This window comes from Hydra vulgaris, chromosome 15 (genome assembly GCF_038396675.1).
Source record: "Hydra vulgaris chromosome 15, alternate assembly HydraT2T_AEP".
Lineage (NCBI taxonomy): Eukaryota > Metazoa > Cnidaria > Hydrozoa > Anthoathecata > Hydridae > Hydra > Hydra vulgaris.
The window spans coordinates 47,185,001-47,200,000 of record NC_088934.1 but is presented as its reverse complement, the minus strand read 5'-3'; the positions used below and the strand labels follow the sequence as shown (position 1 = coordinate 47,200,000).

General features: G+C 27.0%; 1 protein-coding gene across 4 annotated transcripts in view; it reads left to right on the top strand.

The window, feature by feature from the left end:
- The window catches only part of LOC100203133 (exocyst complex component 2), a 62,035-nt gene that overhangs the window by 9,603 nt on the left and 37,432 nt on the right, over positions 1-15,000 (top strand). For all 4 annotated transcript variants that reach the window (XM_065820325.1, XM_065820326.1, XM_065820323.1 and 1 more), the window contains exons 3-7: positions 3,859-3,902; positions 6,907-6,976; positions 12,995-13,119; positions 13,591-13,671; positions 13,845-13,990. In XM_065820325.1, the coding sequence (XP_065676397.1) occupies positions 3,859-3,902; positions 6,907-6,976; positions 12,995-13,119; positions 13,591-13,671; positions 13,845-13,990 (466 nt within the window). The remainder of the gene's footprint in view (positions 1-3,858; positions 3,903-6,906; positions 6,977-12,994; positions 13,120-13,590; positions 13,672-13,844; positions 13,991-15,000) is intronic.

The window sequence follows — 15,000 nt, the reverse complement described above, 5'->3', positions numbered from 1 at the left end:
AAATTTACTACATTTGTGTATTAAAGTATGTTAATATATAAAATAACTTATGACAAAAAACAATGTATAACATAAAATAATGTACAGAAATAGCATTTGTGAGGGCATTAGTACATAAAATAACTGAGGGTTTAAGTTTGTGCAATTCAGCATGTACATTAATGCATCAAAAATATTAGTAAAAAATGTTTGCTCCTCTATCTTCTTTTTCTTTTTATTCTTCATTTCATCTTTTTATAAAAACATAAGATTAGCACTTTAAGTTAAACTTTTGAACCTTTGTATATATATATTTTTTTATATAATCTTTTTCTTATAACTACTTCTACTTTTAAATATATACTTTAACTTTTAAGTTAAAGTATATTCGTTTAATAATAGAATAATCACATGTGGAACAGAAAATAGCAAGTTTTATTTGGTGATTAAATAAGTTTTAATTTCTCTGTTAATGTAACATTTTTTCAGTGTTTTTTTTTTTTTTTTTGTATATTTGTTTTTGTATTTTTTTGTATACACATACATTTATAAAGAACATTACAAAGTTATGGTATCCTACTATGTATCATAGACATCCACTTTAGAACACCTACTTAGGCATCTACATTTAAATGTCATTTGGCATGCATGCAAATACTTTATTTACTTGTTTTGAGTGCTTGCCAACAAAAGAGGGCATTTTAAAAATAGTTTTAAATGATTTTTTGTTCATTAAATATTTGAAATTATATATTTGTAGTGTGTGTTTTTATGCTTATGAATCTCTGAAGTTTATGACCTGATTACTCATGGTTTGTTAATAGTTAAGTCTAAAGCATTTGAGTTTTTTTATGAAAAATTAAACTTTTACTATTATGCTTAAGTTATTAAAATCGAAGGAACTATGATCATTATTTTCTTAATGATCATTATTTTCCTAATGATCATTATTTTCCTAAAGTGTTTTATTGGTATAATTGTGATAAAGATCAATCTTTGGAATTTTTGGAGTCTTTTCAACATTTTTATAAATCTTTTTTTATAAATAATCTTTTAAGACTCAAAGCTTCTTAAGCCCTTCACAGCATCTGTAGGAGATTTGACTTGCCTTTGTATGAAATGCTAAAGTTTACACACTTTAGCATTTTCATACAAATTTTGTTTATTATTATTACAGGCCTTGTCATTTTTACAATAATTATGTTTGATTATTTTTTGTGCTATATTTATATACAATTATATATATATATATATATATATATATATATATATATATATATATATATATATATATATATATATATATATATATATATATATATATATATACATACATGAATTCCATGAATAACATGAATTCCATATATATATTTATATGGAATTCATGTTAATATGTGTTGTTTGTACAGTTTAATGTGTTGATCTTTATTTTTTTAACTACTTTAAAATTATAAACTTTAAATAAAGTTTAAAAAAAATAAACCAAACAGAGACTTTACCCAGTTTCTACCCAGGCCTTTTAGCATATGGCATAATGAATTAATAGGGAAAACACTGTTTTCCAAGGGTGATGAACTGTGATAATGAAAATCTAAATATAATTAAATTTTTTTAAATTGCCCACACCATTACTAGTCCAATTATGGGACTAGTGGTGGTGTGGGCAATTTGACTCTGGCCAGCTATTTTTTTGTGTAGCTGTACCAATAAAATAAAGTTCTCCAAAGAAAAATACAAATTAAAATTTTTATATCAGTTTGTATCACTAAAAAGTAGTATTGGATGCACTACTATATTGAGATACTGATGGTTTTGCATTAATTTGTAATGAAGATGGCTTCCCAATTTTTTTAAACATTGGTGATTGGTTAGAATTGGAAAAAAAAGCGCAATTAGCATCAAGGAGGAAACACAGTCATGACACTGAATACCCATGACTTTAACCTTTATTACCCTTTTTTAAGTCTAAAATTTTGTACAAAAATAAACATCGTTTAACAAAACATTTTTTAGCAACTTTACTTAAAATGGTGGCAGATTATGAAATTTAGATTTCCTATTTATAAATTTGAATATTCAGTTTCAAGTTGGAAAATGGCTTAGCATGTGATGAATTTGTTTCAGAATGAAAACAAAAAAAGTAATACCATTCTAGAATAGTGTTATTTGCTATCATTTATGAAGTTTGATTAATCTAGTTTGTATCTTCACTTTTGCTTTCTTAATAGTAACCTTAACATCTTAGTAACTATAGTAACCTTAACATCTTAGTAACTTTAGCTAACATTATCCATATTCTTTAAATATTCTTGTAAATAAAAGTTTGTAGCATCATCCTAGAAGTGTAATATTCAATTTTTCTTTCTTCAATAGATTTAGATTATTCACCTCCCCAAGGCCCGAGGGGGCAACTACAGTCGAGGAGGCTACTCATTTTTTTGTGTTTTTTGTTTTTTAGTTGTTATTCGCGGTGCAACACTCTCTCAACTCTCTAACTCCGAAACACGAACCTTGCCGAGCAAGGCCGCTGCGCGGAGAAACTAAGTTGAGCGCGGTACTTCCAGGGACGTGGTGGGAGTCAAACTCCGAACCTCTCGCTTACAAACCGAGCGCTCTTACCACTACACCACTACCGCATGTAACTTCATGCACAGACATTAAAAATCATGCACAGACATCAAAAACACTATTTTTAGTATCTGTGTGTGAAACAAATTCTGTAGATGAGAATAAGTATTGCAAAAAAAAAATAAAAAATAAACTATGAACAGATGATATGAACAGATACTATGAACAGATGATATGAACAGATACTATGAACAGATACTATGAACAGATGATATGAACAGATACTATGAACAGATGATATGAACAGATACTATGAACAGATGATATGAACAGATACTATGAACAGATGATATGAACAGATACTATGAACAGATGATATGAACAGATACTATGAACAGATGATATTCAGAGAGAAAAAAGATAAAAACTAAGAAGAAAAACATATTCACAAGTCAACAAAAGTTATAGTATTTTAGTTATAGCGTTTAGTTGTATTGCTAAAAATACAAAATGCACTAAAATCAGGATAAAAACCATTAATACAAACTAAAAACAATACAAAATAAAAAATATATATAAGTGAGGAAAATAAGATGGGAATATGGAAATAATGGAAATATGGAAATATGGAAATTAGAAAGATCAAATCAATTGAGATTTAATATTAATATGTAAGTAAGATCAAATATTCTAACATAGTGTATGTGATTTATCCTATGGTATATGATTGTGTTATTGTTGTGTTTTGAAGAATTTATTCCTAGTCTCTCTCTTTCTCTTTATCTCTCTCTCTCTTTTTATATATATATACATATATATATATACATACATATATATATATATATATATATATATATATATATATATATATATATATATATATATATACACACATATATAATATATATGTTATTATATATATACATATATATATACATATATATATATATACATATATATATATATATATATATATATATATATATATATATATATATATATATATATATATATATATATATATATATATTTATATATATCTATATATATATGTGTATGTATATATATATATATGTATATGTATATATACATATATATGTATATAGCAGTAATGAGTGAAAGTGCAAAAGTAACCAATAAAAATGAAATCTATATGATAATGCTAATGTTAACTAAGAAAAATAAAAAACTATGCAAAAATTACAAAGGGGTCTAAGAAGTTAAAACCAAACATTGTTATGAACAAATAAAGTATGAGACTTATATGGTGTTAAAATATTAAAGTAAAATAATTTTCTTTATTTAAATTAGAGCTGTGCTTTCTGCTGACAAAATGGAAGAGTGGTATCCAGGGTGTAAGTCAATTTATACTTAATATAAATTTATTGTCTACTTAAGAAAGCACTTGTATCTATTTAATTATAGGCTAGTCAGCGCCGTGCTGTAACTTTTGGGGGCCCTGTGCAGAAACTAAAAAAAAAAATTTTTTCTTTTAATTCGTAGTAATTTATGGTATTGGAGAAGTTTTTCTAATTTATTTAATAGGGGGCCCAGTGCGATTGCACTTGTTGCACTTGCGATAGTACGGCGCTGAGGCTAGTCTGTAATTATGCTAAAACCTACATTCAAGCTCGGGCAGAAAAGTTGTGTTTCTATTTCTGACGTGATTGATGGATAAAAAAACTAGGATATTGTTTTATGCATTTTTTATGCATTTTTTATATGTTTTGATCAATTATTATCTTTATTACTTATTACAATTATAAAGCATAATTTTTTTTAAATTATTATTAATACCTCTTATACCAAAATTAGAAAAAAAAGTTCAGATAATAAAATTTATACTATACCTAGTGTGAAAAAAAAACATTAAAATATTTTTTTAGTGAAAATTAATTATAAAATTATAATATAAAGTATAAGTATTAAGTATAAAATAAAGTATAAATGATGATCTTTTTTTGTTTGTTTGTTTGTTTTGTTCGTTTTAAGATATTTTTTCAGAAGTTTAACTTTTTTCTTTATGTGTACTGTGTTTGTAAAAAAGTTTCACATTTTTGAGAGAATAGCGTCAAAAAAAACTTTACCTTCTAAGATGGAAAAGATTCTAATTCAAACCATTTCTGAAATAATTCAGCTTGCTGAAAATAGTTTTGGTTAAAGGAAATAGTCACGTTGCCATAAAAATAAATGAAATAAACATTAGGCACCTCAAAACCATGTTTGATCACCGTAATGAAGTTTCCTAAAGGCTACTTGCAAGTTTAGATTTAACGCAGCCTTGATTAATCACTTATTAAATAAAAAGACATCATCAGTTGCTGCAAAAAAAGACACCAATGTGAAGTTAGGACAAAAGATATAAAGATGCAAAAGAAAATCAAAAGATGTAAAGATGCCTGTGTAAAAACTTTGTGCATCATTGATGTCTTATTTCACTATTTTTTATTATTTCATTCATTATTCTTTAGGATAATGAATGAAATAATAAAAAATACTCATTTCATTATTTTTTAGGAGAAACTAAGTTGAGCGCTGTACTTCCAGGGATGTGGTGGGAGTTCGACTCAATACTCTAGTTCAATCAATACTCTAGCTAAACATGTTTCATATCTTCATTGGCTTAACGCATGTTTCATCATCTTCATTGGCTTCATCTCATTATGCTAAAACATTGGCATCATTCTTTAAAGGGAATTCTGTAAATTATGTGGCTAAAGTTCATAACCTGTCAAACATCTCAGAATGTTACCAATTGATGATTTTTGGAGAATTCTAAAAAAAATGGTCTATGCAGGAAACTGGCAAGCAAAAAATTAGAAACAATTTTGTATTAGGGTAAATAGCTGCATCAAAAGTTCATCAACCTTGCAAAAGATCTCACTGAATCAACTTATCCTCAAATTTAATTGGAATGATTAGATATATTAGACTGATAGATAAAATTTAAGAAAAATACAGGAATAAATAACCTATATAATTATATTTCTGGTTGCTTAAAAACTTAAGCAGCTGATATTTTTCACAGATTTTTATTGAACGTTATAAAGCAAAAATTGAAATATAAAATCTGTAGTTAAATTTTCAAAATGTTTAAAGTATAGAAAGTATAAATATAAAATATGTAATGTACTTTTATTTTCAAAATGTATTTTCCATTTTAATGGCTCACTCTGTGCATCTCAGAAAAAATTACACCAGTGTCAAAATGTTACTAAGTGTCTTGAAATATGATGACAGGGGCTATTCTAGGAAAATAATTTGGGCGGCAATACCCTCCCCCCCCTCCCCAAAGAAAAAAAAGGTCCTCAAATGTTAATTTGGGCAGCGCCCAAATACAGTTGACGTTGTCAAAAATGGTCTAGAATAGCCCCTAAATGATAAATGGGAAGTCATCAGAAACTTAAATTATGTCATATCTCACAGTTTTTATGTTGACTTCATAAAATTTTCTTGCTTCCTTTGCCTTTGGGTCAGCAGTGACACTAAGTATCACAAAAATAGCTAGCCACAGTTTTTTGTGGGCAAGAGCAATTAGAACAGTTTTGTTGCAGTTTTTAATGTTATTCTGGGTAATCACAAGGTTGAAAACTATGTTCAGATTCTCATAAAGAGTTATGCTTGAATGGGATGCAGAATGTCACTCAAAGGTCATTTCTTTGACCCTCATTTTGATAAATTCAAGGAGAACATTAGTGCTTAGTCAGAGAAGCAAGACAATTTCTTTCATTCAGATATACCGGACTTTGAACATTGTTATAAAGGACAGTGTAGCAACATGACAGAAACTAGATTTAGGGGTTACTTTGTGAAAGTGATTTACAGTACACTCACCGAAAAAAGAAGTCATTACTTTTTGAGTGATTTATTATTGTTTTTGTCTATTCAATATGCAGTTGTTGTTTCTTATAAAGTATAATTTTTTTTTGTTGTCTCAATAAAAATAAATTTTTTTAATGCTGTGGTCATAAAATTAAAGTTTGTGGTCCACAGTCACATTTTGAATCCAAGTCCAATAATTGTGTTACATAGTATTATTTAAAACCTTGTGCATAATTTTCTCAAAAAAATAGTATTTTTAAAATAATGATGATGATGTTGATGATGATGATGATGATGATGATGATGATGATGATGATGATGATGATGATGATGATGATGATGATGATGATGATGATGATGATGATGATGATGATGATGATGATGATGATGATGATGATGATGATGATGATGATGATGATGATGATGATGATGATGATGATGATGATGATGATGATGATGATAATGATATATAGATATTAGGTTATGATGATGATGATATAATTATATTTTTTATAACTTAATTTGTTGATTTGTTAGTATCAAGCAATCCGTTGTCTGAAAATTTCCATCCTGCCAGATTTTTGTTGGAAAGACACCTTGACACAAGGTTTATAATTTTGTTTAATTATTTTTTTTAATTTTCAAAAACAAGTCTAATTTTGCAATGGGTAGTGCTTTTTTGTTATTATAACAAGATTGTTTATAATAATATGAATGTATACCCCCCACACACACACACACATACACGTACACACACACATGCATGCTTTTTTTCTTTTTAAAATGTTCTTGTTAATTAAAGGGATCCCCAAGTGCTGGGATAAGTTGTGTTTATTTTATAATTAAATATTAAAAAATAAGTTTTAAATTGATTAAACTAATAAAAAATTATTTATTAAGATATTAACAAAAAAACATATAAGCTGTTTTGTTTGTTTTTTCTTGTTTCCATTTTTTAGCCTGATATTTTACTTATGGTTATGCACTCCTCGTGGTTCTTGAGATATTCAAGTTTCAATTTTGCTATTTTATGCCTACATTTTTTAATGCATATTTTTTATTCATTATTTTTAACAGTCTTCTACATGGCAAGTTTTAAAATTTTATTAGATCATCATAGCTACATTGTGAGTTAAATGATAAATTATATAGTTTTGATATATTTTGACTGTCAAATGATGATGTCATCTAAATTTATTTGGCCTTTTAAAAATTTAAACCACTTTTAAGGCAAAAGTTAATATTACATTTTATCTTTTTAAAATATAGTCTTTCATGCGAAGCTTATATAAATGTTGAGTCAGCATAAAATTTGTTTACTAATTTGTTTATAATAAAATCAACTGTATCTTATTTTTAAGATATTTTTGCTTTTTTAAAGTCTTTCTGAGGTTAATCATGAATTAAAATAATATTTTTTTAAAGTTTTATTACTTATATCAAAACTTCTAGATAACCATAAAATATGTCATATAATGGGTGTGGGGGTGGAAAAGGTATGAAAGATGAGTTGTTGTTTTTTCAACAATACTATCTACCTAAATTTAACTTATAAAATTTTTTTTGGAGGCATTATCATGATTCCTCATGATTTTGGAGTTAGTCTTAATATTTTTATTTTGGCTGAGTAAGGTTAAGTGGGTATTCAGCTGAGTAATGTAAAGTGACACACTCATTCTAATGTGTCAAGCATTGAGACATTAGAAAATAATTTTTTTTTCTGTTGTGACAAACTAAATTTTGTATGCAATATTTCTATGTGTTTAACAAAGATATTGCTGCCATAAACTGATGAAGAATTTAATTAGTTAAAATTGAATATAAGTATTATCATAGATATTATTAATAGATAATTAATTTTGTTGTCGGGATTCAACAGTCAATCTTACCCCCACATCACACTTGGCAACAATCACATATGGGTAAATTTTGACAGACCCACCGGTAAACTGACAGTCCCTTGGGGTAACTTAAATATTCCAGTCAATGTTACCCCAAAACCAAAATGTGCGTTTAAAAAAAAAGCTACTAAAAAATCATTTTAAATGGCATTTAAAAATAACATAAAAATACATGTAAGATATTATTATAGTATGGTTTTACTTACCTTTTAAACTAACCACTTCAACACGGACTTAATGGACATCGTATTCTTACTTTTTGCTATAATCTTACTCCATCAAATAAAATTGTCAATCATGCGCTAAAAAACCTATGTATCATAAAGGGAACTACAGTAATATAAACAATTACTTTGATTCAATCAATTGGGATAAGCTCTTTGAAAACCTTAATGCAGATGAGTGTTACAATAAATGGTTACAACATTATGATATGGCATGTACTCTATATATCCCGCAATCAAATATGAATAAAATCAAAAGAGCACCTTGGCTTAATAAGAAATTAGCAGCATTGATAAAGTTGAAAATAAAACTATTGATCAAATGCAGGAATTCCAATGTTAGAGACCTAAGGGAATTAAGGGAATACAAAAATATCAATAAAGTCACAAAAAGAACTGTAAAATCAACAATCCGAGAATATGATTATGAAATTGTTCATAAAGCCAATGAAAGTCCTAAATTGATATACCAATATATAAACAGTAAAACTAAAATCAATCAGAAATAAGTGCTCTGGAAATGGAAGATGGAACAATATCGATAATTGAATCGGATATTACTAAAGTACTGAATAATTTTTTTCATTCAGTTTTTCAAATGGAAAATGACAATGTACCAACGTTTGATAAAACATTACCTAAACCAAGTGCAAATTCGGATATAAATATTGACACCGTTATTAAAGAGTTAAGTAAATTGAATGTTTATAAATCTACTGGAAAGGACAAAGTGCACTCAAGAGTTTTAAAGGAATGTTTTAATAGCATTTCAACTCCATTGTCAGTTATTTTTAATCGATCCAACTCAAGTGGCATAATTCCGAGATTATGGCAGTGTACAAATATTATCCCTATATTTAAAAAAGGTGACAAATTGAAAGCAACAATCTATCATCGTGTTTCATTAACGTCTGTCATATGCAAAGTACTGAAGAGTATAATAGGAGACGCTTTGATGGAATATCTTTTTGAAAATAAATTAATATCTGATTTGCAGCATGGCTTTGTCTGTAGTAAAAACTGTTTCACAAATTTACTAGAGTCTTTAGATTTAATTACACAGTCCCTGGAATGTGGTTTTTCAATTGATATAGCTTTTTTGGACTTCTCCAAAGCATTGGAGGGAATAAGTGGAGTGCCACAGGGCTCAGTAATAGGTCCACTATTATTTGTTATCTATATTCATGATATATCACAAGAAATAAAAAATTGCTGTAAGTTGTATGCTGACGATACAAAAATTATTTCGGTGATTACAAATATGAACGATAACTATGCAATACAAGGGGATTTATTGAACTTTTGTAAATGGAGTAAAAAATGGTTATTACACTTTAACAACGAAAAATGAAAAATTATGCATATAGGGAAAAAAAAACCTCGCTATAATTATTATATGAGCCAACCAACGAGCAATGAAAATCATTACACAATGATAAAAACATCTTTGGAACAAGAAATAGGGGTCCTAATATGTAATGATATAAAATGGAAAAATCATATAGATATGATTGCAGGAAAAGCAAATAGAATACTTGGTCATATAAAATATTGTTTTATATACTTAGATAAAAACCCCACTTGGAATTTGCTTCACCAATTTGGAATCCTTATTATAAAAAAGATATCAATAAAATAGAACAAGTACAACAAAGAGCAACAAGAATGAGATGTTCAAAAGGTTTAAAATATGAGGAGTGATTGAAAGAATTTGGATTGATGTCATTAGAAAAACGAAGAGAACGGAGCGATATAATAGAATATTATAAAATTAAAAATGACATTCATAAAGTAAATTGGAAATATCCTCCAATAAACGACTTATATCCAAAATTAAGAGGTCATAATCAACGTTTGCACAAACAAAATGTTTGTATTTCCGAAGCAAGAACGCATTACTTTACTAATAGGATTCTTAATAAATGGAACAGTCTAACCTATGATGTTGTTAACACTGTTAATTTAAATACTTTTAAAAATAAATTCGAGGAACATGAGAAGGGCAATTCTAAATAAAAATTGGATTGTTATTATTTTGTTACATCACAGATTTCATTAGTATTTTTCATTTTACTGTTAAAGTCAACTATGCAACAATCATGCAACTACAGTTGATTGATAATAATGTTAACTGTACATATTTTCATATGAACAGTTAACATTATTATTATTATTAAAGTTTTTTACCAATAATTAAAATAATGAGTAAGTTTTAATTATGGCTGCCATATTGAATTGTTATTTATATGTACTATTATGCGAATGAAAATAGTTATATTTTTTCATTTGACAGATGGCTGTAGCATAGGTTAAAAAAATTTGAACATATAGTCAACCAGTGAACAATAAAAACATTGAACTTATCACATGTTAATGTTACCCACCTGCCAATGTTACCACATGTTACTTTATGTCACAATTGTTAAATTGTATTTTAGTTCATTCAAAAATGCATATAGATTTTAAATTTTTTATTTGTTTAAGTTAATTATTTACAAAATGTTGTAAATGTAGTCATAGGATTAATACCATTCAGTTTCTTTTTGTTTTCAGCTTCAGTTACTTTGTTTGTTATTGCTTTAGTAATTTGACCAAATTTTTTTGCAGCTTTTTATTGTTAGAGTTGGTCATTTAAGCTTAATAGGCTTAATAATTATTGTTAGAGTTGGTCATTTAAGCTTAATAGGCTTAATAATTATTGTTAGAGTTGGTCATTTAAGCTTAATAGGCTTAATAATTATTGTTAGAGTTGGTCATTTAAGCTTAATAGGCTCAATAATTATTGTTAGAGTTGGTCATTTAAGCTTAATAGGCTTAATAATTATTGTTAGAGTTGGTCATTTAAGCTTAATAGGCTTAATAATTATTGTTAGAGTTGGTCATTTAAGCTTAATAGGCACTTAAGGATTTCATTTAAGCTTAATAGGCACTTAAGGATTTCATTAAAAAATGAATTCTTGTTTAAACATAATCTAACTATAGTCTATAGTAGTATCATATCATCCATGCACAAAATGTCACATTTCTTAAATAAGAAACAATCACTTTTAAAGATTAATACCATTTTAATATCTATTTAATATTCACCAGTAAACACAAAACATGTTTAGTATGTGTTAAAAGTATTCACCAGTAAACAAAAGACATGTTTAACATGTGTGAAAAATATTCCCCAATAAACAAAAGACATGTTTAACATGTATAAAAAATATTCGCTCAAGTAAAATAGTAAACACAAGACATGTGTAAAATATGTTTAATTACACGTTCACATGTTACTTTTACACGTTTTTTAGACATCTAAAGCACGTCTTTTGTTTACTGGTGAATATTAGTTTCAGCATATACAATTTTTTCATAAAAAGATTTATTTTATCTTTTTATAAAGCATTTTTCTTATTACTTCTTTAAAATATTAGGGTTTATGAATCTAGTTTAAAATTGCATAAAATGTGCTTTTTGCTTTATTTTTCTTTTATGTTTTTTAAATAGATTTCTGGGTTTTTAAAATTTTTGTTTAAAAATGCCATTCCAAAAAAAAACTAGTTTATAAAAAATTATTGATACACTTCATTTGTTTGTATCATATATTGCTTTCTCTTGTAAATGATATATATATATATATATATATATATATATATATATATATATATATATATATATATATATATATATATATATATATATATATATATATATATATATATATATAAGCATATTGTGTGTTTAGCTAAACAATATAATATACTGAAATAGGTAGCTTCGAGGGCTTTAGTGCATACATCTAGGTAGAACTTACAAGGAAATGCTGCTACATAGACTAAGGGTATTGGGTTAAGGCAGCAATTTATTTATTTATTTTTTTCTTCTTTATTTTCCATTAAAAAATCCTTCTGGATTTAAGTCAAAAAACAAGGTCAACAACTGTGTATCTATATATTTATAATTACATTATATAACTGTATATCTGTATATATATGACTATGAATAAATAAGTTTATTTATTTATTAAAGCGAACAATTGACTTCAAAGAGATATCACAAAAAAAATTTTATTATCTAAAATTAAGGTATAGTTACTTTTTTCATGAATTTTAAGTTAGTATTTATTTATTCTTTGTGAATTAGGTTTTATGTTGATTCTTCTATGTATAAGACTGTCTATGTACCAAACATCAGGTTGTTACTCCATTTCTTTCATTAATATTGCTATTTAATGACAACAAATTATGCTTCAAAAAATGCTGAGTTGTCATGAATCAACAGTAGTGAAACATTTCAAGAACCATGAGGGTACTCTAACTTTTAGGTTTTTCCTAAGCTCTTTAACATATAAAAGTAAATATAAAACACTTTTACATATGAGATAACAAAATCCAAAACACAGGGTGGCATTTTTAAGTTTTTTGTGCTAATTTGACATGAATGTCCTATTGGTTTCAAAACCAATAGGACATTTATGCATTCCAAAATTGGTTGCATATTTTTTTTTAATTTTAGTTTTGAAGCTCTCAAAAGTGGATACTATCATTTACAATCTAAAGATACGCGCACTAGTGTTGGTCCTTCTTCATTTGTTCGTGGAAATTTAACAACTATCCTTGAAGCTTTACAGACATTAGTTGGCAAGTCAATTGTTTTTTACACATGATTTGTAGAAGAAAAAAAATGTTATGAAACTGTTTACTTTGTTTTTCTTTGAAAAAGATTTGTGCTGCAAAGTTTAGTGCTTAAAAAAAAAGATTTCCAAGGCTTAAATTCCTGTTTTAAAGTATAAAGACTTTTATATTTAGTTTTTTTTTCAGTCTAGTTTAATAGTTTCTCAGCATTTTTGAAGCTTCTGGATAACAGAGACCAGGATTAATTTGTAATACAAAACTGGGTCCTTTTTTTAGGACTTCTCATCCTTAATAGTTTGAATGATTTTTTTTTTTTAAAGTAATTTAAGTTTTTTGAAATCAAATAATCAAACAATAGAAAAATAGTTGCAAAAAATATTTTTAAAAACCAGAAAAATTTTTACTCTAAGTTTTTTTTTAAAATCTTCTTCTATAGAAGTTTATAAGTTTTTTAAAAATAATCTTCTTACTTTATAGAAGTACAGCGGGTAATGACAGCTGATAATAGAGCTTCACCTGGTGATAATATATGTGCAGAATTGCAAGGAGTTGTTGGAAGTAAGTGGTTTTAATGCTAAAACTGGTTTGTTCTTTCCTCAATTGTTTTAGTTCCTTAGTTCCTTTCTCTATTATATTGTAATTGTATTTCTCACCAATTACCAAATGTAAATATGAAATCATGAAAACAAGTGTGTTGAAATTATCATAATAATGCATTAAGCTGCATTTAGGTTGTGATGTGGCTTCAAACAGTCTGTTTAAAGATATTCTTGCACGAAAAGATGAAGCAGATGCAAAGAGAAATGTTTTGAATATATTACATAGATTTCGCTTTTTGTTTAATCTTCAAAGGAGCATCGAAAAAAACATACAGCAGGTATGTACTTTGTTCATTTTAATTTAATGTAAAAATATATATAAATACTTTTGTATTATCATGTATAATTTTGTAAACTTACTCAATAGATAAACTAGAGCTACATAGTATATATGTTTATGCCACTTGCAGTACCAGGAACTAGCTAAGTGGTAATATTTATAATAAAATATTACTACTCAGAGTTTCATGTGTTACCACAATCATCAGGGAAATAGTTAAGAGTTAATTTTGATACAAATTGCTTAGTAAAAGTTATGATTTGTATTCGTTTATAAAATTGATTAAGAGTAGAAATTGTTTGTTAGTTAGGGTTAATGTTAATATTAATTTGCTATTAGTTATTTATTAAAGCCAGTAGAAATTCTTTGTTAGGGTTAATGGTATTAATAATTTGTTATTTAATAAAGTTTAATGGTAATAATAATTTGTTATTAGATGGTTAATAAAGCCATTCTTTAATATAGGAATGTGGACAGTATTGCAATAGTTGTTTGCAGTAAATAACTGAGTTTTGTTGGCGTTAAAATTCAAAAAAACACTACAAGCCCATGTTACAGAAGTAAGATCGGATTCAAGATCAGCTGCCTGTTCTAAGGGATTGAAAAGAAAATACTTTTTGTCAAGACAGGAGTATAAATTTGAGTCATCAACAAATAGAGCCACTTTAGATGCAAGATTGTGATGAAGATCATTGATGTAGATAAGAACCAAAAACCACTCTACTTCATTTCCAGTAACTTTTGGTATCCCTGAAGTTACTGGAAATGTAGTAGAGTATTGGCCTTCAAGGATGACTTAAATAAAGCTATTAGAAAGAAATGATTTGATAATCTCAAAAACTTTCACAGATACACCATATGATGCAAGCTTATGGAGAAGATCAGCATGCCAAACTTTATGAAAAGATCAACAGCCTTTGCCTCACAGCCTCCATCTAATGCATGATAGAATTTTTCAGTCACGGCAGTTAGCAAGTCAACCCTAGAACAAGAAGATGGAAAACCATA